This window comes from Patagioenas fasciata, chromosome 12 (genome assembly GCF_037038585.1).
Source record: "Patagioenas fasciata isolate bPatFas1 chromosome 12, bPatFas1.hap1, whole genome shotgun sequence".
Classification (NCBI taxonomy): Eukaryota; Metazoa; Chordata; class Aves; order Columbiformes; family Columbidae; genus Patagioenas; species Patagioenas fasciata.
The window spans coordinates 15,684,143-15,711,094 of record NC_092531.1 but is presented as its reverse complement, the minus strand read 5'-3'; the positions used below and the strand labels follow the sequence as shown (position 1 = coordinate 15,711,094).

Genomic DNA, 26,952 nt, shown 5'->3' with positions numbered 1-26,952 from the left:
TGACCAATTTTGAGCGTCGCTGCAGGGATCAGCCACCTGGAACAGACTTTCAGGGTCACCATTGTGCTGTGGCCACATGAAGCTCAACAGCAGTGCAGGGAAAACCTCTCCGTGCCCAAGGCTGGTGCGGTGCAGAGCAGAAGCGAACACTTTCCCTGACACCCGGAGTATTTTCTAGCTCCCTCCAGCAGCGACCAACAGAAAGCACATAAGCCCGCCAGCTCGCCCAATTGCAAATAAATCCCCCTTTTAAAATGCGGTGGAAAACATGTTTTGTTCCAGCCTGAAAAGGCCGTGAAGCGCTGGGGCTCCGGCTGCACCGATGCAGCGGGAGGGATGAGTCTCCATGGGAACTGTGCGCTGGTTCATCTCCAACGGGCGAGCGAGCGGCCTCAGGAGGTGCCAGGGCCGACATCTCGCCAAGGACGGGGGGAAACTGGCACTGAAAAGCCTGATGGGGTGAAGGGCGACTTGTGATGCCATGGACATTTGCTCGCGCAGTCCCTTGTCCGGCAGCTGAGGTGGGGCTGATACTGGGTCCCTGCCGCTCCCCTGCTCGCAGCCACCATCACCACCCAGGTCACCTCTCCTGCATCTTGCTCCACTGCCCATCTCCGTGCCCTTCCTCTGCTGGATTCCTCTGTCCATCTGCACGTCCTTCCTTCGCTGAACTCCTCCATGAGCATCTAACACAAGGCTTGGTCTCCTGTGCTTGGCAGAATTAAAACTGGAAAATAAAAAGCCCATGGCCAGTAGCTGGTGTGACACTCATGTCCTGCCTTGCATTGCTGAAGGCTCCTGGGGAAACTTTACGTGTTATGGTAGGGCCTATGCAAATCCCAGAGGGAGACACAACGCAACAGATCAACAAACCATTGGCTACCAGCTTATTTCTGAAAGCCACCAAAACAAATGAGTAAAAACATGAATTGTGACTGTCCTGCGCACCTCCAAACCTTTTGGGGTGGTACCAAGCAGAACCGAGGCCCAAGAGACATCTCTTCTCTTGGCAGAGCCTGTCTGCTACACACGGGTCCTTCTGTCCTCCTGCCACCTCCTCCCCCGTGGCACTTGGCCCACCTTGAAGCGGCGGTTCTGATGTAGCCGGTGCGAGAGCTCCGGCTGGTGGCTGCTGTGGCCACCAACAGCATCCATGGGGAAACGACAAGGAGAGGAAACGGAGTTATGTCAAGAAAAACCCTGACCTTCCCATTCGTATCCATCTACCTAACCACAAGGGACACGAAAAATCACAGACGCTTTTGCCAAACACCCAACAAGGATATAAAACGCACACGCGCATTTTTCATCATTGCTGCTTTCCACAGCACAATGAGAAGGGATTTAATTACACACAGACTCTGCTAACTCATGAAGATAGTTGAAAATAGAAGGAAAAAAACCCATTTAATTCAATTTATTTAGCAGCATCTTTATTGCAACAAAGGTTTTGTAATAAAACGCAGCAAAACTAACATCTCCACTTTACATGATTAAAAGCCATGTAGCTAGAAAGGTGGGGAAGGAGGGAGACCAATAAACCCACTGGAGTGAGACATGCAATTTTGTTAACACAAACAGCAGGCACTTCATGTTCTAAAATTAAACACCTGAACTTGTACTGTGCAGAACATCCAAGTAAAAAACTGCATGAAGATCTCACTTCCCCTTCCAAAGGAACAGCCTGGAGCCCCAGGAGGGGCACATGAAAAGTCTTTACAGGATTCTGGTGCTCAAGTAAACAGGCAATTCAAGGCAGTGTCCTCATCTGGCTCATTATTTATTTATACCCTATTATTGCCTCGTCAAGAGTTTAGCGTCACACAGCCTGCCCTACACACGGACACACACGGCAGGAACACGACCCGGTTCTCCTAGCGGGGAATGAGGGTTGGAGACCCCAGGCTCCCAGTTTGGAATTTGGTGCGATTCTGGGTGATTTGCCACACAGGCTCAGATGTACGGTGCTCCGGGGTTAACACATCGCTACACCATCCCGCTCCGAGAATATTTCCATAGCCTGTGCCCAAACGCCACTAGTAAGCATTTTCCACTCTAATATAATGAAGTTAGTTGATTTTCAAAGCTTTACTCAGCACTTTGAACTCATTATTTCACTAACAAGTTAACTGAGTTTATAAAAATTAAGCAGTTCTGGGTAGTTACTAGTTCTGCTTTGTTCTGAATAAAAAGAAATAATTGAAAACAAAGGGCTGGGGTAAGGGGTGCAACTCCAGTGCAAAGAGTGAAACCCAACAGCTTTGTGCACTGGACACTTGAGAGGAATTGCTGGAAACTGCCTTAAAACAGGGTGAAAGAACGTCCTTCCACCAAAAACAACCACAACCAACCCAAACACTGCAAATAAGAAAAAAACGCCAGCACCACCACTCAACAACCTCAGTATCTCATAGCTCAGATCCCCATATTTCATATATATTTCTAAAAATATATTAACTTGAAACATTCATCTCAGACACCTGTGCCACTAACATCCACCATGCGCTGAAGGCTCAGTCCTGCTCAGAGCAGGTGTCCCGCTGGGCACACAGCAGAAGGCTCCCCAGAGGGACAAACCAACACCGGCTTTGGCAGCCACAGGATGGTTCCTCCTCATGCGTTTTTGCTCCACAACGTCCCTTGTATGTGCTCACCCAGGATCTCACCAGTTCTGCTTAAAATTATCATTAGCCAAGATGCTTTTGAACCCACAGGAAGGGAGAAAGTATAATCCCAAATATCAAACAGGCTGCAAACCTCTTTTAGAGTGACAGAACCATCTCCTGGATCGCAGGTGACTCCAGAAGGACAAAGCCACCACTCTCCGCTCTCCAGTGCCAGACCAACACTTCACCATATGAGGTGCAGGACTGTTTCTGCCCCCCCAAAATAGTGATGCACCAGCCCTCAGCACTAACAGCTTCCTACCTCTGCAGTCTCAGCGCAACGCGTTTTGCCCTCCATCCCTTGTGCTGGGAATGGAGCCGCTGACGGCATGGGGCTGGATCACACCTCAGACAGGGCATCTCTCACACCTTCACCTACCAGCAGGCGTCTTTTGCAAGAACTATAAACTCTGACGAGAAATCCTCCCAGCATTTCCACAGGATGAGAGCATGGGGTCTTAAAGTGCTTAACTACTGTAAAAATTTAAGAAGAAAACTGCAGGAAAGAAAGAAATACATAATTTATGTTGCAAAATAGAGTACTTAAGTATGTTGTACTTTAATAGCTTTTCAATATATATATTTAAAACAGTGAAAGGATGCATTATTAAAAAGTTATTTGTCAGCACTTACAATCACATCTTGTGCTAAATCAAAACCCAGCCTGGTTTGCTTGCATAACATCTAGTTCTTCAGTTCCTAAAAAAGCACTGTTTGATGAAGGCCATTTTTGTTCTATTTTTTAAACAAAAGGATCAGTTTTGTCTTAAAAATCATATACATTTACATTTGAGGGTAATCACCTCTAGAAAAAGAACAAAAATACCCTGAAAAGCAAGTCAATTTAATACTGAACAAAATATAAACAACCTTGGAAAAGGTGATACTATCCACGTGTAATTTTATACATATATGTATATATGAACAGATATAGATATATGTATATATAATACAGCATTAACACGTAAGGAACACAACGGAATTCCATAGTAATAGCTTATAATTGTCTCTATTCACTGCCATGGTGTTCTAGTTCAAATCCATCAGACACGTAGTCATCCCTCGGTTGCTTCAGTCATAATTAATTGCCAAGAAGACATTACAGGAGCTGAGTTCCTTCCCTGCCACATCCTTCCCAAAATAAACTGTGAGCCTGCTATTGACCTGCTAATGGTATTTTAACTGATCCCCTTCACAATCGCTGTGATCTGAAAACCAGAAAATAGCCCAAACCAAACATCCGCACCTCGGAGGAAATTTGCTGTTTGCTTTGGCTCTTTTGTGTAACCCAAAAACCAGATCCTGTTCTCACATGCACATTTTACAACCGTGTAACTGCACCAGCTCCCACAGCTTTGGTGCACATGCCCAGCAGCCTGACTGAAAAACGATGCGGTTTGATACAATACAGCCAGATTGTGTTAAATCCCAGAGTTTCGGGATCAAGCCGAACAGTACAAAAGCGAGGAAAAGACAAGGTTACAACATGTGGAGCACTAAGAGCGTAAACACTGAGAGTGATTCCAGATTTTTAGAAGATGAAAAGAAAATCATGCTCTGCTTCTTTCTAGCACCAAAACAGAAAGAAAAGGAAGTTCTTAGGTTTCTAAGAAAACCATTAAAACTTACAGAGTCTCAGAGACAAGCCCCAAGGGGAGAATTTCCTGGATTAAAGAGAATCATTTTGCTATGGATTTCTATCTTAAACGACCTTTTGCAAGTTAAAAGTGACTTCACACACTTCTGATGCTTTTTAGCCAAGCCTGTTGCTTAGTTAAAACCTCACTAGCAAAAACACAACTGGGATTGCACATCCTTGAGGCTTAGCGGGGTTACCTGAAGCTCTACAGAAGGGGGTTTCTCAAATACAGCATCATCATCATGCTACACAGGAGTGCTTGAAAGGACCCAGGAATGGAGGAGTGAAAAGAGTAAGAGCCTGGGCAACAGTCCCTCAGACAAAGCAGGAAATGCACTGAAATATTTCAGGTTGCCTCACATGTAGTGTTTGTAAACCCTCTGCAGACCTTTGAATTTGAGTATTGAATTTTAAAATCCTAACAGCCTATATCATGCTGATGCAAGAAAAGAGTATTATAAAACCAGCTCCACAATGAACATCAGGGAAAAATGTTAGTGAGAAATGGGTTGCACTTTAAGCTTCTTTAAAATTTACAGTTTCAGCTCTTTAAGTTTGCATCTCAGAATAAAAGGTTGTTATGTCCATATCACAGTAAAGTATAATTTCACTTCCCCACTGAAATCAAGTAGAATCAGGATAGGATCTCAAGCTGCTGAAAGGAGGAAAAAAAAAATAGTATAATTTATCCTGGGGCTAGAAGAACTCATTGAACCTGACACCGCCTGAATCCAGAATTTGAATTCTTTAGGAGGCAGTTTAAAAGTCTTTCCTTCTTGAAAAACAATTAACATCTAGATAGATGTGTGACCAGCTTCTAAGCAGTGAGACACATCCCTTTCATGAATCATAAAAGCCATATGACAGCATTTAAAAATGTAATGTAGGTTGTAATTATTTGGGTAAACTCTTGCTGTGTAGTGAGAAAATCATCTAGTATTATTACATAAGATAACAAGGAGCACACTGTAAAAATACATCAATTATGTCATAATGCTTTTAAAAAGTGAAAATCTGGTGCTGTAGAAGTACAGTATTTTCAGTTTCAGCTTCTCCCCCAAGAGAACACCCATGGTACTGCATTATACCACAGACATTTGATTTTATTTACACCTCAAGCTTTAAAGTTATTAGGTCATCGTACTTTAATTTCCTGTATGGCACCAAATTTACTTTTAAAAAAAGTGTCTCTGTGTGTGTGTGTACGTGTGTGTACATGTGGCAGGCACCAAAATGCAATGTTCCATTCTATTTTCTCTATCCTACATCTCCTGGTTGGGTAAAGCAGCCAGCGGAGCAGAGTTCTGCAGTCAGTTAACTGCCTTCAGGGCAGCGATCCGGGAGCCCAGATTCTCTTGCAGGTAATACAGCAGATGAAGTTCATAGTGCTCTCCCGACTCGGGTACCCTTATACTGTGTCTCTCCTGAGGGTAGATCTAAAATATGAAAGTCGTAAGTATTCACAAGAGTCACAAGCATCAATATTTAAACCGGTCCCCAGCATCACATTCAAAATGTTCATTTATTTCCCTGGATCAATTCTGTATTTAACCTAATACAGCCCATCTGTCACCACCTGAACCCAGAAACAACCCACCGCACCCGCTAATCCCGCCGGTGCTGCGCTGCAGGGGACCAGCCTGGTCAAACAGAGGCAGATCCTGCCCAGAGCCATCACGTATTAATACATCGGCACGTTCCCAGTTCTGCGGCATGGTGTGGGTTACCTGGGCTACATCTGCACAGAAACAGCAGGGTTTAATTAAATGCATAACCCTGTTTCGTGCTGCACAAACACTGCTGTTCTGCCTCCAAACTGCAGATCTCCTTGGGAGCAGCCTTATCTGCTTTTAACTGCTTATTTGCCTAACACATTTTTTTTTCTACTCATAAAATTTTCCTTTTAAAAGAAAATGTTAGGCTGAAATATTACAGTTTTATCCTAGAATTACAAGTTACCCAGCACAGCGATGTTGGAAGTTCCAATTTTGGGCTCCTCAGGCCCAGACAGACACATGACTTTTACACCCTGGTTCTAGCCTTACCTGTAAGTCATACGGTTTCCCAGCTCTCACTAAAAAGCTGAGCAAAATACTAGTGTGTGCAAAGTGAACATTCTCATCCAAGAATCCATGTAGCAGCAGCAAACGGTTTGGTCTGAGAAAAGCAAGAGACAAACATTTCTGAACAGCATCCCCAAACCTGCCAGTCATGTCACAGTCCACACACATCCCTTCAAAAAAAATCAACAGGAAAAAATACTTGAAGACAGTGATTTCACTATTGTAAATTGCTCTGGATGGACATGTCTCCCCAACCTATTCTTTCCTCTTCTAAAAGTTTTTCCTGCATATGCATATCATGGTCAGACCTTTTATCTGTGTATCTTCTTTAGCCTCAGAGTATTTCCTAGCTTGGACAATACAAAGGCTTAACACTTGCTCAAAATCACTGCTGATTTTCAGCTCTTTGGCAAGAAAGCCCATGGTCTCAGCCTGCTCTGCAGACAACTGTGTGCTGGTACAGCCTTAGAACAAGCAGAAAGCATCCTGATCAACTCTTTTTTTCCTAGCTTAATTTTGCTCTGAAGTGCTAATCATAATTGAAGATATATTTGTCATTTCTTCAGACATAAAAGATAGTCTTTAATTACGGCTAATATAAAAAGGATTACGTGGAACAGCCTGTAATCATGCAAATGTTCATTCAAGTACTAAGTCTATTAGTGTTGGGGTTTGGTCCTTTTGTTTGTCTCTTTTTAAAAATGATTATTTAATACTGGCATTTGTGATTCCAGGATTCAGTTGCCAAGAACACGGAGATAAAAATGTGCTCGTGGGGCTTGAACTTTCCTGGTAGGAAAAGCCAAGGCAAAAACCAGAACCAAACTTACTCAGAAGGAAACTTCTCAGCTTGCATGGCCACCGAACCTAAGTAATACCCCTGCTCGTTGTGATCTGGGTGGCCCATGTAGCGCTCTGTGTAACCAGTGTCGTAGAAAATCCACAGCGTGACGGGTGCTCCAGCAATGGCAACCTGCAAGTTCAACAGGGCTGTCGGCATGGGGAGGGAACGGCAACACCTGTGCCCCCGAGCTGGGGACATCCCTCCCTTCACAGCTCCATCCCAGTGCAACTATAATTGCCCAAAACACACTGAGAAGTTTACAGCCCACAACCTGCAGTGGAAAAAGAAAAGCAATCCTCACTCTGCTTGCAGAGAGGCTTGTGAGAAAAAAGATCAAAGAGAAAACAAAAACTACCAAATAACTCTTCGCAAGGCAAGTATCTTTAAAAGCAAAACTATAATGATCCTTAAGGTCTTGAGACAAGTGGTTATTAAATCTCCCAGGAATTTTCAGGTCGGATCGAACAAAGCAAGAGCAGCCACAAAGGTCAAAACACATCCCAACAGCAATGTCCCGCTCTTACTGCGTCTCTGCCTTTGAGACTGTCCCAACAGCTGTCTGACCATTTACTGTAGTGGTCTAAAGTCACGAAATCACAAGAACGTCTTTTCAGTACTTCTCCCTATCCCCAGGCTGCCCTCCTGGCTGCTTCAGAACACACTGCTGTGAAGCGGCACAGGCAATATGACCTGAGAACAGATCAGCCTGCAAAGAAACTGTTCTCTTAGGGCAAGAAAGAGGGGAGGAGGAACAGATAGAGGGGTCCGTTTTTCAGTAGGATCATTTCCCTTAGTTGGTTCACAGCACAAAGAGCTCGGCTGACACAAAGTGGGCAACAGCTGAGACTATATAAGGTACTTCAGCATAGGTGACCTGAGATTGCTATAGCTATACCAGCACCAAGTTAGTGCAGGCTCAAGAGTCCAAGAGTTTAAAGGTCTCCCACACAGTTCCAGAGAAGGAATATCCTTCTGTGCTCAGCTGAACAGGGTGAACAGTTGTTCCTCCTCACGCCAGCTCATGAGAACAGTCTTGGTTATTCCCGTAAAAGGATATTTCAGTAAAACTGGCCTATCTAGACAGCCCCATACTCCTCTTAGGTGCCAGGCTTCTGGGATAGCAAGTGTGTTCTGCTCAAATGCACCCTGCTCACATTAATCCTTACAGACAACATCACAGAATCACAGAATGTCAGGGATTGGAAGGGACCTCAAAAGATCATCCAGTCCAATCCCCCTGTTGGAGCAGGAACACCCAGATGAGGTTACACAGGAAGGTGTCCAGGCAGGTCTTGAATGCCTCCAGAGTAGGAGACTCCACAACCTCCCTGGGCAGCCTGTTCCAGTGTCTGTCACCCTCACTGAGAAGAAGTTTCTTCTCAAATTTAAGTAGAACCTTTTGTGTTCCAGTTTGTACCCATTACCCCTTGTCCTATCATTGGTTGTCACCGAGAAGAGCCTGGCTGCATCCTCGTGACACTCACCCTTTATACATTTATAACCATTAATGAGGTCACCCCTCAGCCTCTCCTCTTCTCCAAGCTAAAGAGACCCAGCTCCCTTAGCCTTTCCTCATAAGGGAGATGCTCCACTCCCTTAATCATCTCCGTTGCCCTGCGCTGGACTCTCTCTAGCAGTTCCCTGTCCTTCTTGAACTGAGGGGCCCAGAACTGGACACAATATTCCAGATGTGGTCTCACCAGGGCAGACTAGAGGGCAAGGAGAACCTCTCTCTACCTACTGACCACCCCCTTTCTAACGTCACACCTTCACATCAGGTCAGGGTTATGTCTGGCTCATTTGGAGCTCAGGGAAGCAAGCACAGTGATGGTGCAGTCACACTACGCGTTTTGGGGTGGTTACACTCAAATAAGAACATCACAGTCTCCTGGGGAGAAAAGCTGCAAATTTGTATGGAAAGTGCAGCACTTAATTGCACAAATACAATTTTCTGATTTGAGGCATCTCTGTTAGCATTAATTATTGGGGCTGTACTGGTATCCCTGTCTCTGAAAAGCCAAGTCCCATAGCTGTACCAGTACAGACTCAACATGAATACACCAGTCCCAGACACCTCCCAGAGCATGACAGTGACAACAGGCTTACAGAGCAAGAGCATCTCATCCCCATGAAACACAAGTAGAGAGAACTGAGGAGACAACACAAGGTCACCCAATAACTTATAACTGTTTCTGCAACACCCATTGATCGCTGGTTTTAGAAGGTACCGTGACTTGTTAGCAGGCACTCGCCTTAAGGAGTGAATAGACTTTCAGATCTGTTGTCTGTGAAGAATCAAAAAAATAACCAAAACCTGGAAGCCTAATTAGAAATACCATTGAAGAAACTATTGCTAGAAAAGCAACTTCTCTCTGAAGTCACCCAAATAGAAGAAAACAGCCAGAAGACTCTGTCCTGGCTTGTCTAGAGCAAACTCAAAAGTCTTTGTGCTGTGAACACCCATGGAAGGTTACATGATTAAGGGAAAAATTCTGTCTGTACCACCAGAATAAGTACTCAATGTATGAACATACCCTGAAGATATCTGACCTCTGCATTAAAGCCATAAGAGAGAGGTAGCCTCCGTAGGACCAGCCGTGAATGCCGACACGATCCAAGTCAATGAAGTCATACTGGGATGCTAGATACTGCAGCCCTTCCACCTGGTCATCAATTTCTATTTGCCCCTGGCAGGGGAGAGAAAAAAGGTAAGTTTTGTTAGTTCCAGACAAAAGTTACATTCTCAGGATTTCAAAAGGTAAGATTTTTCTGTATTTCTGCTCTTTGCTGTTACAAAAGCAAGGCTGCATTCTAGCTCTGTGCATGTAAATGCCATTCCCAACACACAAAGCTGCACTGCAAAGCCAGCAGAGCCTGGCATGGGCCCTCCCTGCCTGGACACATGGCCAAACACCCTCACCCTCTCCAGCCTGATGCGGGAACTGCCCTAAATAGTAACCACGCTGTGCATAAAACTACCCTGCTTCACATGAGCAGCAAAACGTATCTGGTGGGAGTCAAGAACCCCTTATAAACCACTTTGCGTTATGCCTGCCAAGCTGGAGCTGGTTTGAGTCCCAAACTGGAGTTGATTCGCAGTCTCAAGCCCTCAGGTTACACCTTTCCCGCATTGAGCGTCTTTCCTGTCTCAAGTTCACACCCAGCCGCATGCAGTTTTGCTCCCCAGGCCCAGGCAGCATCACACGGGCAATGCTGAGCATCTGTACCACAACAGTGCTGCAGCTCAGGCAATGCCGGGACTCAAACCTGTCTCTGGCTGAAAATGAAGAGCCAGACTCAGAGCTCCACTTACCATCTTGTATTTAAAGGCTCCTTCAAACTTCAGCCCTCGGTGGCAGGACCCTCTGTTGTCGATCACAACCACCACGTAGCCTAAAGATGCCAAAGTGTTCAAACGGAAATACTTGATTCCTTTAAAGCGATTGTTCACTAGCTGTACCTGGAACAGAAGAGCAATGACACAACCACATACGTAATGGAATGCAGAGGTCATCTCTCAATCCAATTTCAGATTTTACTTATATTTACCTTAATTTAAATGTTTTATATGTTTTTATAATGTGAAGTTTTCAAGATCCCTACTCTCTTCTGCAGGATTTTCTCTCCCTGCTTGTGGTCTGCTATGAAATAAACTCTCTTCCCCCAGTAACAAGCTGTTCTGTCACAGATACGAAGAGCTGAACTGAGCTCCACTGCGGCATCAACGGGCAGAGAGCAAGAGGGGTGACCACTGACAGCACAACCCAATCCTGAGACTGCAGCTCTGCTCTCCACTCTGTTTTTTACCAGGAGAAAATATTTCCCTTCACCAAGTCTCATTCCAGCTGCCTTGGACCACAGCAGAGCACAGCAGAGTTGGGGGAACCAAGGCAGGTCGAAAGGCCTCACCTTGTACTCATCAGTGGGAAAAGGACAACTGGAGAGCAAGCTCCACTCATACACACACAGGGAAAAGAGAAACAAAGAACAGGAGCCCCTATGGAGGAGGCGGAGTTAGAACAGGGAATAGGGACTATTCGCACTCCCCTTTCTCCCAATTCCAGCTCTGCCACTCCACACCTGTTCTTGGACAAGTGGCAGCACCTCAATCTATGACCTGGAAATGATGGCTGCTTACAGCACCTTAATCCAGGCAGCTTCTCAAAAAAGAGACAAAATGCTGCAGAGAGCAGGAACTGCTCATCCAGAAGAGCAGCACAGTGATCCAGGCCAGCCCACTGCTCTCTGACACACCGCCCTCACCTGAGGCCCTCCATAGATGAAGAGCACAGTCGGGTACTTCTTTCCAGGCTGCAGATTGTGAGGTTTGTACATCATCCCATAGAGTGTAAAGCCCGTGGAACTCTCAAAGGAGAACATTTCTGGGGGAATGTAATCAGGAAGGGGGCCTGCCGGAGGAGGGAACAGAGAGTCTGGTTTAACAGGGAATGGATGGATAGGGCAGCCTCTGCTCCAACCCTGCCCCACCACTGATCTCGCTGCGATCCCAGTGGAGCTCTCCCATGCTTTCCAGTGGATGTGGCTGGGATCAGGCAGAGACCAGGAATGCCCCAGGGGGGCTTTCTCAGTCCCATCACGTTCCCGTCCCTGCTCTCCTCTAACAGGAGTAACTTTTCTTTCCTGACACAGCCATTACAAGTATCCGATCCCTTCCCAACCCCACTTAGGACTCATTGCATTAATACATGGAAAACAATGCCTTAGGGAAGGAGAGATGAAAAGGGACAGAAACACAATGGAGAAATAGAAGTGTAAGAGCTGTCTCACAAGGACATGAGTAGACAGAGACACAGAATTATTTAAGAAGTGTATATACTCCCAGAGGCAAAGAAACATGGTTGTTAGCAGGCATACAGCACAGAGTATAGCACTTAAACCCCTCCCTGATGCTAAAATTGACTTTCTACAGCTTCTACTGGTTCTGGCTGTAAAAACTTGTTAATTTCCACTCTAAAAGCCTTCATGGCCAATTTATACCCATTTTCTGGTGAGCTGAAAATGTAACTCAGGTACTTCCAAGAACTCCTCACACAAGCATGAGTTCCAGAGACAAGTCTAGTCACCCCCAACAGCAAATCTCAAGCAAGCATATTCTCGGATATCTTTCATTCTGTCATCCTGGTTGCCCTTCCAGTTCCTCGTCCATGCCAATACCTGCTGAATCTAAGATGGTAGCCCAGAATTCCTTCGTCCTGTGAGCTGCATCATCTTCAGGTCCTGTCAGCCGGTAAAGTGACACACAGTGAGGGTTCTTCTGATTACTGTACTTGCTGATGAACATGTCACAATCCTAAGGAGAAAAAGAACATTACCTTGAACTCTCCAGTGCAAAGGCACAAGTAAAAATGATCATTTCTTTCTGCATTTAGATCTTTCAGAAAAGCAATTGAACTGGGAGGCCAAATCTCGTTTCAGGCCCTCACTGTACAACATACAGGAGCACAAAACTCAGTGTAAAATCTACTTTTATGATGTTCAAATTCAGCCTTGTCTGCTGACTGATGAAGGACAGGACTGGTGATGAGCCCCAGCACACGCAGGGCCTCACAAGCAGGTACCTGGCTGACACAGCAGGCGTGCGAGTAACCGTGTTCTGTCAGCCGCTTTACTTCGCTGGGATTCTCATAGTTAACAACATACAAGTGATGCTCTAAAGGCGAGTCCTTTGTGCCTTGAAAGTACACCAGTTTTTTGGCTTCATCAACATAGATCTGTCAAAATGAAAACAAACACATCGCTCAATATTGTTGCTTGCTAAAACAATACCCAGTTCTACCATCTCCCAGTTTCCCCCTCTGTCTCCCCTGCCCCACTTCCATAAAATTGAGTTGTAGTCCAACAATATGCAAGGAATAAGCCAAATGACTGTTGTTACTGTCCACAACTCTGTCAGTTATGATTTGCACGTCACACCTTGTTGCTCAGCTCTCTCATGCAATCCTCTACTCTTCCCAGTCTATCCTACTGTTTGCTATGCTAAATAACTCTGTCCCTCATTCTTTGTCACCTCCCAACTCTTCAGGCCCTTTCCCAAATCACATCAGATATGAACCACTCTAGAAAGAAATCAAGGCAGCAGCTGACTGTAAACCGCTGCCATGTTAAATATTCCTCAGCTGTCCCTTCCTTTTGAGCAGACAGCAGAACAGATTCAAATGCAGGTCAGCTTGTACACCTCATTCTCTAACCTCACTTCTAATTACCATTTAGGAAGGACTTTAAAGACCTTTACAAAATCCAAATGAGTCAGACAGCTCTCCTTAAACTGCTGTTTGATTCAAATGATCAAAGAATTCATCCAGTTCAGAGCTAGAAAAGCAGCAGTTTGGGGAACTCCTTGTGCAAGCTTACAAGCAACAGGGAACAGAAACACTGTGTATTGTAGCTAAAAAGAGACAGGACTAACAGATTTATGTGGATCCCTCCAGTGACCATCGCTTGATTCCAGGACAGCAGTTGGACACCATCATGACATCCTGCTGCTCAAAAACACTGCTGCCTTGTAGTATTTCTGCTCCCTTCTCCTCTTTAAACATTGAACTTAGTGGGGAAAACTCCTTGTTGACAAGGATCCACACAGGAACATGCAGGACAAGAGAGCCAACTAATGTTGCTTGCGTTGCTTTCCCACAGTCAAAATCACAACCTGTGGTCTGGAATAGCATATCTGAGGTAGAGAAGGATGCAGGACATCCACACAGCAGGAGTAGAGACTTACATTAGATCCATGTCTGCCAAGCACTTCCCATTCCCCACTAGTGATTGCTATCTCCTCTTTGATGGGGCACTTGAAGTCACCTGCAAATAACCAGCATAGAGAGATTTTACACTTTTACATCTTACAAAACACACAGTTGCAATAATTCTTCTTCCTTCCAAGTTTTGTCACTAGACTAAACCCAAGAGCAACTTGTCTTGCAGAAGCCCCACACCTCCACCAGCTCCCCAGACAAACACAGTTATGTCATGCACCTGAGCAAGGCCAAACTTTGAGTGCAGCTCAGAAGCATGTGGTCCTTGATTTTTTTTTTTCCTTGAAACAACTCTTCCTACATCACCCTTTCCAAAAGCTGCCAGTGATTTTCTCCTCCTAACATCTCTGTCTATACAGCAATACCATGATTGTTTTTAGGAGCAGAGAGGAATTCTCTGCATAGTTGTCATTTCATAGGTTTTGCTGCCAAGCACACATGTTCATTTTAAAGGGACTAACATTTGGGATAGGGGGGCCCTCTATGGACCTTTTTACAGCATGTTCAAACTGTGCTCTTTGTCAGCCTCTCTGCTACCAATCTGCATGTAAAGGCTGTCAAGGACTTGGGTTTATTTGTAAAATCACGTCCTGAATCAGTGTGCATCATGTATTAGATACGCTGGACCCTGCACATCAGAGGGAGCCGTGTTATTGGTATTAATGTAATGATTAACCTCTGGCAAAGTCAGCACACAAACAGTCACAACACTGACAAGGAGAAGCCAATTAAGTGCATGTCACAGTATCACAGGGAGCTTGCTTCCCAGCTGATTTTTTTAAACTTTTCCCTCTAGTTTGCAAGGAAAAAATCAGGGTTAAAACTAAGGCATGCTGAATACAAAATAATCCCTGTACAATTTCAAGAGGAATGACGATACAGTGAAGCACTTCCCTGGACAACAGCAGGAGTTTCCAATTAGACAATGACTCCTGCCACCTGGAAAGGCATTTATTTCCTCCCCAGTCACCAGCAAATGCTCCAAAAAAGTGCAAGAGAATAATTTTACTTACTTGGAGTGGGGAGGCCTCCACATGACCTTTTATACTTGCTCTCCTTCAAAACCGAGATGACTTTGTACAGGTGCCGGAATCCCGTTTTACACTCAGAAGCAAAAATGAACTCGATCTCATCTTCGTGGGTTTGAGGGAAAACGTAGAAGATATCGTGAATCTATAGAGGCAGAGCAGGGAATTGTTATTAGCAGGACTCCGGCACTGAAGTTAACACATAATAAGTTATTTTTGTTGCCCAGCACAGATAACACAGTTCACACTAGCAGAGTACAACACTGTCCCTTACTGGGAGAATCGGTTATGCTGACGAGCCAGGGGGTGTTTACACACAGCGGCCACAAACGCTGTGCGGCTCCAGGCTTTTTGCTAGTCTAACTCTAAATTCTGCCCACCAAACTAATTGAGTTTTTCTGCACCTGCCTTTCTAGCTTAGATCCAGAGGTGGGTCCCACTCTGCAGCCAGCATATGAGTCACCCAGAGAAGCCGGAGTTCAGTGGCCTCCTCTGTCCGCAGCTGTCCAGAAGCCCACAAGTGAAGAGCTATTTAAAGAAAGATGAGCTGACATAATCTTTCCACTCATGAACTTGCCAACTCTCGCTTCAAGGGACAATGTTTTGAAGGACTCGGAAGCATTTATCCGTACAGTATGAGCTGCCAGTCAAAAGCCATTCCAGCCAGTAAAAATAATGGAGAAAGGACAACTCACTGCACCACCCTGAAACCATGCACACTATTACTAAGGAGAAAACGTAATAATAGAGAGCACTTGCTGTATAGAGACCATTCACTGCAAGGCTTTGTACAAATGCTTTCTGCTGAATGAGCAGACTTTGAGAATTCTTCACCCAACATGATGTAGACAGATCTTTGTTGGTCGAAGAATCCTTCATCTGCTGGCACTGCTGGTAGTGAACGGGCACCAAGAAGCCAAAGGATGTCAGATGGGGGACACTGCAGGCAAGGGGCTGCCCTGGAACAGAGCCCTGCACCCTGCTCCTAGTTCTGTCTGACCACTGTGCAGCCTCAAGCAAAGCAGTTTTGCTTTCACAGCTCAGATATCTGCCCTCTACATACTGAGTTCTCTACAGCAGGAAGCACAGAACTTGCACAACAGGAACACTCTCCTGGGCAGCACAATAACACCAACATTGCTCAAGTACTCCAAATAAGGTGTTGAACAACAAACAGTCAGAAGAGGCTGAAATTCAGATTCTTACATTTATCCAGATGTCTGTTGTCTCTTCATAAATAATGAAAGGTGTAACAGAATCTGGTACAGCATCGATAAGTTTCTGTCTTTCCATTGCATCATCTTCTGTGGGAATGAATAATGCAGGAGGGATCAAGACTATCTGAAGTCGAGTTTGGGAGCGATCCAATAAGATGGACCAGATGCTGTTGAGGAGACAGACATTAGAGAAAATAACATGCAACCATGAGTATTAGACTGGTGTGAAAATCTCAACAGACACTCATTAGCACTATGAATTTTGAGGGAGTCAACAATATTCAATTTCAGATTAAGCACAAAGCCACATGTAAAATTTCACCCTCATAAACAAATCTCTTCCGTAACACATTTCACTTCATTTCAATATTGCGTAAGCACTGCAGGTTCAAAAGTTTAATTAATTCTTTTCTCCCAGATTTGAATTGTGCTTCAGGGGAGGAAGAGAAAAGAAAAATCAGAGGTAATAACAAAGCAGAAAATTTTCAACTGAAATTTCAGGATAGCTGTGAAAAATATTGTTTTAAGTCTATAGCTGGCAGAGGATAATACTGGCAACTAAATGGACTGGCAGCAGACCCTGCCATGCTTCTGATGACTTAACATGTAGCTCTAACAATAATCTCACAAAAAGCAAGATAATGGAGCAAACACATCCCTGCATTTCTCCCACATTTGGGGGAAAAAAAATAATTAAAAAGGGGAAAGACATCTTTAGATTCAAGAACTGGAGAAGTGCAAACCTAGAGAAGCTTCTGGTGAGTTAGAAACATTGTACTACATCATCTACAGGGTTAAAAATGACATGCAAATGTAAGTAGCACTTACAGCACATTTTCTGATCAGTAAGTCTGGTCAGCAAGGATGGTCCAGTGGTTAGGGCGCTAGCCTAGGGCTGGGGACCTGGGCTCAGTTCTCTCCTCAGCCACAGACTTCCCGTGTGACCATGGCAAGTCACTTAGCCTCTCTGGGCTTCAGTTCCCCATCTGTAAAATGGGGACAATAGCGCTGCACTCTCTCTCTCACAGGGATGCTGAGAGGACACATACATCAAAGGCTGCAAGTGCCCAATATTGAAGCAGCAGGGCCAGGTACCAGAGAAAGAGGTAAGGAGGACTCTGCTTTGTTTTTTCTGGAAAAATCATCCCCTTTGCATGAAGAAGTTTGTAGCAGTTTAAAAATGAAAGCAGGCTTAAGCTTGAAGAAGACAGAGGCCACTACGTTCTGCTTCTAACTGCATCACCCCAAACCCTCTAAGCAGAGACAGGATTAACATACGCACTATTTTCCTTCTGGCGTCCACCCAGCTCTAGCAATGTACTCTACTCCTTCAAAGAGGATCTCGAACGGCTGAACTAGCTCTTTATCCACAACATCTGCAATCTGTTGACAAAGCAGCAATTCAGTGACACTGAGATGAACCCCCGCAACCAGTTTTCATGCACGATGAGGGTCTGGACACAGAAGGCTTCTTTTGTGCAGCTCACACAATTCAGATTGTTCAGTCTTTGCCACACAGGGGATTCAACACCATCTGTAGCCAGACACCAGCAGAGTAGAGAGCCACAAACTAACAGTACAGACACATCTGGGACGTGAGAAATCTGGATGCTGCTCACAAATCCATCACTCACCTTGGACAAGTCCCCTGAACACTAATTTTCCCCATGTACAGGAGAGGTGATTTGTACTGAGCTATTTCGTAAGGTGTTTCCATCAGCAGATGTTGAACATCCTACATGACATCCAGTTATCAATGTGGTTCTAATTCATATTATGCAGTTCTGCAGCCTGTCCCTGCTGGGACCAGGAACAAGTTCCAGTGGCACACAAAGGGTCGTGACAGCTTTCCCTGCCTTGCAGGCTGACATCAGCATCACTATCCCAGCAGGCAACTGTTGATGGCTGAAGCAGCTCAAGAGTAGAGAGGATCCCAATAATGTATGGCTGTGACTCTGTTTGGTAAGATTAATCTCCCAACTGTCTGAAGATCTTGGATTGAGCTATGAAAATTTCTGCACGTATTACAAAAATGCCAGGGTTCATCTCTTTCCATATGTTAAAGCTTTTGGAAGGTGATATATTCTCTTTGCAATCAAATTTTCCCAATATCTGCAGCCCGTCGAGATAAGTCACACAAGATGGTCTAACTATCCACACCTAGAATATTCTGTTCTTCATCTGAGTTCATAAACCAGTGGTGGGGAAGGAAAGCACAGCCTTGAGAAATAGGGCTGCACACACAGACAGCAAGGATCTGCACAGGAATGAGCCAAGTGCACTGCCTCCAGAGCTGTCATTAAGTTATCACAACCAAGAAAGTTTATTTGTACTGAACTGGAAAATTAATTTTACCAAAGAAAGTCACAGAAATAAAATTTATCTGCAAAACAAGCAGAACATAGAACTTACTCTGCCTTCCGCATTGATTGTCACTTCAGATATCTTGAAAGTGACCTTTGGATTTGCTGTACCTATAAAAGAAGGATGTTAGCAGTCAGGCATCAACTATTTGCTTCCAAGAGGGCAGACTTGAATGGTGGATTATTGTGGTGTTATTCCTACATAACTGGAAAAGGCAAACAGCAGAATGCTCTTTGATCAAATAGCCTACTTGTATGTGTGTGAGACAGCGCAGAACCTGGCAGGGAATAAAGAAACTGCAAACACGAGGCAGACTCAGTGGATGTAATCTGGCAAACAGAACGGATCAAGAACCATGCTACTGTCACAGGTAGTCTTCTCTCCCATGGTCAAAGGATGCACGTAATATTTGGAAGTAAATGCTCAGGAGTGATCATGATAGCAAAGCAAGCTTTGGTTTACTATTTGGCTGTTTTTCTTGAGATCATGCATAAAAAGTGATCCAGTGCTAAAAAGCATCTGTGAAAATTAGAGCAACTCACACTTAAAAACCTATTGCCATGATTAGTAAAATGAAGATTTCAGCAGTGAGGAAACAGTGAACCACTGTTATCTGTGAGAATCATGCTCTACTGAAACAACAGGGAAATCTCAGAAGAACAACGGTTAGATTGTTCCAATTTAAAAGACGTATAGGTAAGACTCTTAGTGACATGGTTTAGTGCTAGATTTAGGTTACAGTTGGACCTGATGATCTTAAGGGTCTCTTCTGACCAAAATGATTCTATGATTAATACGTTTCAAGCCTGCCCTCACCCTTTTACTGCTGAACCCTCCAGATAGTTTGTTGTTTAACAACAGATGGTTTTCCTGGTAGGCTGTCAGCATGTTCAAAGTCCAAGAGCAATCATGGAGATCAGAGTCCTTCAGAACTTGAACTACCAGGAGCTAAACAGAAACCCTCCCCAAAAAAATCAAAAGGCCAGAATTCTGTAGTTACTCCCCGAGAGACACGGGGCTGCCATGAGAATCAACGCCTCAACAACCCAGATCTGCCAGGATCTAAGACAGCAGCTCCAAAACAGTGACAATCAGATGGGGTTTCTGCCACCCTGAGACACCCAGACTTGGAGCTCTTAGTAACTATGTGGCTGGAATATCAGAATAGTCACCAGTGACTAATCTACCCACCACAGCAGCAGTTCCACATTTCCATCACCCAGACATGCATTCAAAAACTACTCAACACCTCTCCAACAACACCCTGCTCTAATCTGGGAGTTACCACTGCCAGGCACGTGAGATTAAATCTGTGTCTCCCAGAAACAGAGATGTAAGGTATCAGGGTCTCACCAGTTTTGGGGTACCGGAAGGAATCTGTTCGTCTTGTCTCCAGCATGGGTGATGTGACATGAATAATTTCCACCTCTGACTCATCATTTTCTTCATAAAGAATTTGAAGAAGTTTACCTCCATTCAGTGCTGTAAATGAATTAACAAGGCCTGGTCAGAACAGCTCTCATTATCAGTTACTGCAGGTAGCAATATTCTCTCAGGAGCACAAGAAGGATGGAAGGATGAAGAAAACTCCAACGAAGTTTGTGATTCATGTTTCATTAAGCAACACATTCTGAGACTCTTACAACTCCTGTTGTGAGACGTCTCTTCCCCCAGTAATCTGTACTCACAAGGCCACTGTAACACGCCCACCGCTACAGATAGTTCAGAATGAGCTGTAAGGTTCATGTGTAAATAAATGTAACAGGAAAAAATAACCCTGCTCTGGGCAGCACAGTAGGGAGGCCACTACTTGTGTATGTCAGACAGACTTACCCGGCTGCGCCTTCGGGCTCCACCAGTAGCCGGTGTATCTGTCAAACTCCTCCTGCAGCACAAAAGTAGCTACGCCAGCAGATTTTGGGTCCTCCTCAATATTGGCCAGTTCTAAAAAAAGACACAAAAGAATTAGTTCATGATGTACCACAGAACCAAACCAGTTCTGCATTATCCCAAACACGGCCCAAGTTCAGCCCCTGGGAACAACTGCATGATAATAAATGTGACTTCTCAGCAGATCTTTTTCTGTTTCCACCCTGCTCTGTTGATTTATTTAGGGAGGATGTAATCCCCTCTGTCCTGGCAGCTTCTTTTAAGAAAAGAAAGCCATCCTCTCTTCTTACTGCTTCGTCTCTCAATTTTTTATGTACTAGTCCAAGAAAGAAAATGTTCTCTCTACACAATTTCAGTGAATTGGAACCACAACTTTTAAGAAAATCAAAGAGAAAAAAAAAAACAACACAAACTCTCAAACCTTTCTGATCAATTTATACTGAAAATATCAAGATTCGGAAAAATTAAAATACCAACTAGAAGCAACAGACTTACATAACATCTCAACATGATGACACAGCCTTAGGGCTTCAATATTTTTCCTGTTACCCTGGAGGTAATTTAGCAGTGCTCCATAAATAATTATCATCTGAGAAGGAGTCACTGCTACAGTTTATTTTTAATGTACTTACATAATATTTTAATAGTTAACATTTAAATAAGCTAAAACATTATTATAAAATAATAGAAATTTTAATTTAACTAAAATTTAAATTATATAGTTTAAATACACAAAGTATGAGTGAAATACAAAATGCAGTGGATTTTTTTAAAAGCCCTTTATCCACAATCTCCTATCTTCCTTCCTTCAGGATACATGTCAGAAACAGAGCTGGAGGGGCTAAAAAGCGAGGACTGCAGTTACTGAGTATGAGGGGTCCGCAGAAGCCACAGTGCTATTCAGAAACTGTCTGTACTGTTTCTAAAAGGCACTGCAGCCTTATTTCACTGACAGAAACTTCCCTCCTGCTCTATTCCACCCACAGCTCCTCCACACAAAAGAAGTCTGTTCCAGTAAAAAGGAACGTGCTGTATTTCATGGGAAGAGCACTTCCATGTGGATTCAACAACTCATTTTGCCAGATTTTACAGCAGAGGGAAAAGAATCACCCCACAATCACCCCAGTAGAGGAAACACGTAGAATGTGACAAACAAGGTGGAATAAGCAGTGGCCGTTCCTCCAGATTTCAGAAGCAGCCCTGGTGCTGTTGCTGAGTTCAGTCTGGCACGAACAAGTGCAGAGGAGGTGCAGAGATTTTACTTCAGGATGCATTACCATTGTGCACAAACGTCAGCCTCCTTTCTTCCCTGGTTTCTATATTAGATATCCAGATGTCATTGCTATGGATAAATGCAATCCAATTTGGATCAGCTGGACAAAGCTTGGGATCCATCCGGATATTTGGACAACTGGTCTCTACCAGAATGGGTCTTAAAGGCTGTTGCTGTTTGAAAGAAAAATGAAAAGCACAGTAAACAATGATAAAGCACGGGCACTTAGAGAAACTAAAGTGGACTATCAGAAGGTTTCTAAGACCACAGTAGTGTGGACGCTGACTTCAAATACACAGGTTTACAATAGAGGACTCTACAGAAAAATATTATGCAGATAATTTATAGGGAAAATTGTGCTTCTACCATGGTTGCACAGATCCCTCCAGGGCCTCTTTCACCAGTGCTGAGGATTAGCCACAAATCAGAAGGCAGGTTGCCTAGAGAAGACTGGCACGCTCTTAAAAATAGCACCCTAAAAAGGGGCTGGCAGAACATACAATCTTGTCCTCAGGGTACAGTAAATTCTCCCTGATAACAGGGTTAGACAAACATTAGGCATTCGTTATAATAATAAGAAATTATTTCAGCTTTGAAGCCCAGCTACAGCACCAGCAGAGCAAAGACTGCTTGTTCTGCAAGTTGTACAGCCAAATCTTGTAACACACACACAGCTTGGACCCCTAAACCGCAGCCTGGGAACAAAAGCTGCCTCTGATGTGACTTCTGACTATAGAACACATGCAGCATCACAGCTTTGTGTTGCTTTTTATTGGCATTACAACTTACGAAAAATCAACAAAATCTGGTGTCCTGCCGTGCTGCCATGGTTTCTACCATTTCTTGTAACTCACCTGAGTTTCCTCTGCCACAGAAGTGCATCCCTGTGGAGGACTTCTCCACATTTCAAGGGTTATCAAGGCTTATTGCCATCCTAATGCAGCAATAACTGACAATCGCGCTTTGCTTTCACCCCGAGCCAAAGGTGCTTCTAGCAGTGGTACTGCAGGAAACCGGAGAGATGAGTAAACTCACCGTGAAGCCATGAGGGCCTCCGTCTTTTACATGATAAATTCCACTCCCAGCCTGAAACAGAAAGGTGCCGCTTTCTCGATGGTAATCGTAAGAGGCAATCCCAATGGTGCCAATTCGCTTCCTCTCCCGGAGCAACTCCTCTTCACGAGAGTACATCCCATAGTCCAGGATGGCCTGAATATGGGCAGAGAAGCACAATTAACACCTCTGCAAGTCTTACTACACTCTCAGAGCGTCTCCGTATGCCAGGCTTCCAGGAGCAGATGGCTGTGCAGACACCCTCCTCCTCCAGAATCCTGCTGGCGGCTGGAAACATGCTCCTGCTCACGCCTCTGCCACCAGCTCTTGCAGGTGCAGGTCACGATCGGATCCTACCCAACTGTAGATGTGATGGCCACTTCGCCCATAACAAGGTGGGCACTATTTCAAATATACACTTGTAAAAGAAAGGTCAGATCGAAGGTCTGTTATTTCTAGAACAAGCAGGAGAGTCTTTGCTAACTTTTGCAAAGATACACACTGACTAGGCTGGTGGGAGGAGAGTATAGCATAGATATTCTATCTGGCTGACAGTATCAGGAAATAACATAGGAAAAACCACACCTAATTGCACATGGGGTTTGTCCCACCTCCTCCAACCTGCCGTGGGGTGGGACTGGCATGCAAAGGGGAGAAAAGGGGACACAGAGTCAGTGGGAGAGGCATGCTCAGCTCCAGCATGAGTCACAGAGCCACTGACTGATCCTCAGGGGGATTCATCACTTCCCCCTGCAAGACAGCGATTACTGGAGACTACAGGCTCCTTCGGCAACCCTCAGGGTCTCACATCAGAGAATTAGATGCAAATTAGCATTTGCAATCTCTGCCGGCAAAGCAGGAATCATCTAGCTCACACAGTTTTTATGACGCACAAAGGCTGTAGCTCCAAACACCGATGAGAAAGCTGTGCTTGTTTTTGAGATGCCTGCAGAGTCAGCCAAGTACAAAAAGAACCTTAAAATATTTAAGACAATAAACTCCAAATTTTAACAATGGCTTATAGATGCAACTCGAAAGCCTGTGTACTTGCTAGGCTGCAAAGAAGTAAGAAGGAAATCAGGACCCACCGGAAAAAGATCCAATAGAGGCTTCCAGGAAAGCAGCAGGACAGCAGCTTTGTTTATGGTTTTGGGAATTTCAGAGTAGAAGAGCGTGTTCTCTCTGTTCTCCCCGGACATTGCTGTTGTGAAAGTGAGAAGAAAAAAAAAAACATGTATTAGCTTTCTGTTAATAATCCAAACACTCTCAAAAAATAGAGAGGAACAGTTTCACGAGCCCTTCCTACCAGAGAAAGTAGACAGTGTCTGCACTGCAGCTTCACTCTGGGAATTCCCAGCCTCACAGAAATGCAAGTCATGGAGAAGACAGAGAACAAAAAAGTGCATCCAGGCTTACCCTTTTATTTTATAGGCTTTTAAAATCAAGGAAAGCCTTTCTGCTAATTCTCTTGGCTCAAACACAGCACAATGCAGCTTGTGTTTCCAATAAAATACATCTTTAGGAAGGTCTGAATGTCCCTTTCCTGCTTCTGTCCCTTGGTGCTATTCGGATTTCTGAAAGCTCCTGCCAAGGCACAGGGGGTCAGCCCAGAGGGAGCCACATGTGCCCCAGGGAAGGCCAGATCTGACCTACAGCTTAGGAAGCCACACACAGGAAACCAGAGCTTGTCTCAGCTGAGCTCAGCCTTAATTCACCCTCAACCGGCTTTAACCCAGTATCGTTCAAGGACTATGATCCCCATCCTCTGAAAAGCGGGGAAAAAGGGGCCAGATCGGCAACTTTCTGACTGCACAGCACATGCAAAGACTCTGTGAATCACAAACCAGAGCTTAAGCACTAGCCTGAGCTGCAAGCAATGTGGCTAGAACACTGTTCCAGCTCTTAGGCCTTTGCTTCTTCCCTGACCCAGTTTTTCATGAAGTTATGTTCAGCTAGTGCAGCTTTTGACAGAAGCATTCCTCTACCACAAGGCCTGCTCAAAAAGCCACCCAAAAGGTTGCTCACCACAGCACTTACAGTGCCAAGTCACTTCAAGCACAGCTGCATCTCAGAAATGCAGATATATCAAATGAACTCTAATTAGTAAAATAATGCAGAAGTGAGGCAGAGGCCAAGAACAATAAACGACATTAAGTTCTTCATTATCAAGACAAAAACCATGGAGGAAAAACATTTAGTCTTTAAGCTGCCCCTGCCCTACATTGCTATTTGTTCCCTCCAGAATCCCTGGAAAAACCACTCCATCACCAGCTGAGGCACAAAAGACTTTAAAAATTCCATTTCTAATCTCCGTTTTGGAAAGAAACTACAAAGGAGAAAAAGGTTCTACCCATTAGTTGTAACTAAGAAAAAGGAGATCAAACTGACACAGCCTCTGGAGAGGGGACACGGTATTTAGAGTGAGAGAACATGGACCAAACAAACTTAACCTGTCTTCCCAGCCAGGGAACATACACTGGAGGACACTTCACAGCTCTTTTCCTTGACCTAAGGGGTCACCTCCAACCACACCATTTCCATGGGAGTTTACATCACAAATTTTAATGAGACATTAAAATCATGATCATGACATTTGTCCAGCCAGTTTGGCCTGAAATCCATTCTGATTTAACTGCAGGAAACATTCAGCTCTCAAGAACAGGTAAACCCAAACAGCTTCTGCAGTTTAGTCAAGGCTGTCACAGCAAGCTCACCCAGATAGTAGATCCTGTCGGAATGAGGTCCTTCAGGATCATTTTTCTTCACAAAAGTGAAGTCATGAGGGGCTTTTGCCATCATGTACCCATGATACTTCCGTGTGTCTGTGAGCAGTTTCCGAAGTTGGCTCCAGGAGTGTCTCTCCACATAGAAAGGTTCTAGTTTCGGCTGCTCCTCTCTCTGGACCGGCTCCTCATGGCCTGCGGTTTCAAAGATTTCAAGGCCCGGCTGTTCAGTTTCCATGGCTGCTGCCATGTTGCATGTTTCTGGAAGGAAAGAATAGCAGTGGCTCAGCATTGCCTTCCAGCAGCCCAGCAAACATTCAGACTCCCAAAACACACCACAGCAAAACCATTAGCTCATGGGGGGGATAAAACAGTGGAACGAAAAGGACAAGGAAGGAAATTTCTGCTCTAGAAAACAGGCTGCAATCACTCAGCCTTTGAGAATGGAATAAGAACTTCATAGAACGACACGGATTTATTGTTGTTTGCCTCTGCCACCTCCTCACATATCAACTACTCATTTCAGTTCATGAAGTGGATAAATTATTTCCTGTTAAGTTCCCACCTGCTTCTGCATGAATATCACTTCACTACACTGATAACAGAACAGGGGATGATGTAGCAAAATCTAGAACAACAAACCCCCCAGAAGAAACAACACTGGCAGTTGGTCTGGAAGCACCTGGCCATACACAATGGGTCTACACAACCTTGTGACCTTATTCCCATTATTTTCCTAGAATTTCTGGGGTTTGTTTGCATCTCCTTTCAAATGAAGCTCAGAAGGTTGTTTAAAAGTTTGGTTCCACCTTTGACAAGATAAATACAACAAAAACGGGTCTTTCTTTCATCTGAGCTATTTACAACACAAAAGTACAGCAGCACGAGTTAAACAGCCCTGTAGCACTGGAAGGCAAGTCCAAACGCACACCCAGAACACCGCTCTGCTCAGACACTGCAATGAGGCCTCAATCCTGAATCAGAAAACTCTAATCCAATCTGCAGAATTCCAACGAAGAACAATCTCCTTTCCCACCTACACCCAGATGTTGGTAGGTCTTAACTCGACCTACTTCTTACTCTCCCTTGCCTCGTATCCGCAGGGTGCGCCTGGGGCAGGTCAGGCCGGAGCGGGGTGAACAACCACGGGCCTGCCCTTGCCGTCGAGGCCGGAGGAAGCGAGCAGAGCCCGGGAAGGGACCCCACCGCCGGGAACGGAAAGCCAGGCAGCTCCGGGTAAGCCCCCTCTTCCTCCCACTCCACGGAGTACCAGCAGCTCCCCCCGCTCCCAGAAAGGTCCCTTCCCCCGGGGAAGCCAGGTCCCACGGGGCTCCTTACCCACCCGGTACTCTCGGCGCTCCGCAGCGGCGATGCTGCCGCGCCGCCCCGCCGGGCCGCTTCCGCTTCCGCCAGGAGGGG

At 44.8% G+C, this 26,952-nt stretch overlaps 1 protein-coding gene across 2 annotated transcripts; it reads right to left on the bottom strand.

Moving 5' to 3' along the window:
• Positions 1–1,406: 1,406 nt before the first annotated feature.
• Positions 1,407–26,946, bottom strand: DPP8 (dipeptidyl peptidase 8). Of its 2 annotated transcripts, XM_065847351.2 has the most exons (20): positions 26,876–26,946; positions 25,525–25,794; positions 23,899–24,011; positions 22,793–22,966; positions 21,762–21,930; positions 20,428–20,538; positions 19,948–20,076; positions 18,643–18,704; positions 17,513–17,613; positions 16,220–16,397; positions 14,999–15,158; positions 13,952–14,031; positions 12,792–12,944; positions 12,388–12,523; positions 11,476–11,621; positions 10,526–10,672; positions 9,747–9,899; positions 7,199–7,341; positions 6,351–6,462; positions 1,407–5,741 (listed from the first exon to the last, which is right to left on the bottom strand). In XM_065847351.2, exons 2-20 carry the CDS (start codon positions 25,781–25,783, stop codon positions 5,616–5,618), a joined length of 2,652 nt encoding a protein of 883 aa, XP_065703423.1. In that variant the 5' UTR covers positions 25,784–25,794; positions 26,876–26,946; the 3' UTR covers positions 1,407–5,615. The 2 variants fall into 2 exon arrangements, with proteins under 2 accessions (XP_065703423.1, XP_065703424.1); XM_065847352.2 differs by lacking the exon at positions 1,407–5,741 and having other exon boundaries at positions 9,763–9,899.
• Positions 26,947–26,952: the final 6 nt, after the last annotated feature.

Coding starts and splice junctions, on each gene's coding strand:
- DPP8 (XM_065847351.2), bottom strand. CDS start 25,783: ATGGCAGCAGCCATGGAAACTGAACAGCCGGGCCTTGAAATCTTTGAA. Junction 18,705..19,947: donor CTTCCGGTACCCCAAAACTG/GTGAGACCCTGA, acceptor CTTCTTTTATAG/GTACAGCAAATCCAAAGGTC. Junction 6,463..7,198: donor GCTGAGAAGTTTCCTTCTGA/GTAAGTTTGGTT, acceptor TGCTTTTCTCAG/ACCAAACCGTTTGCTGCTGC.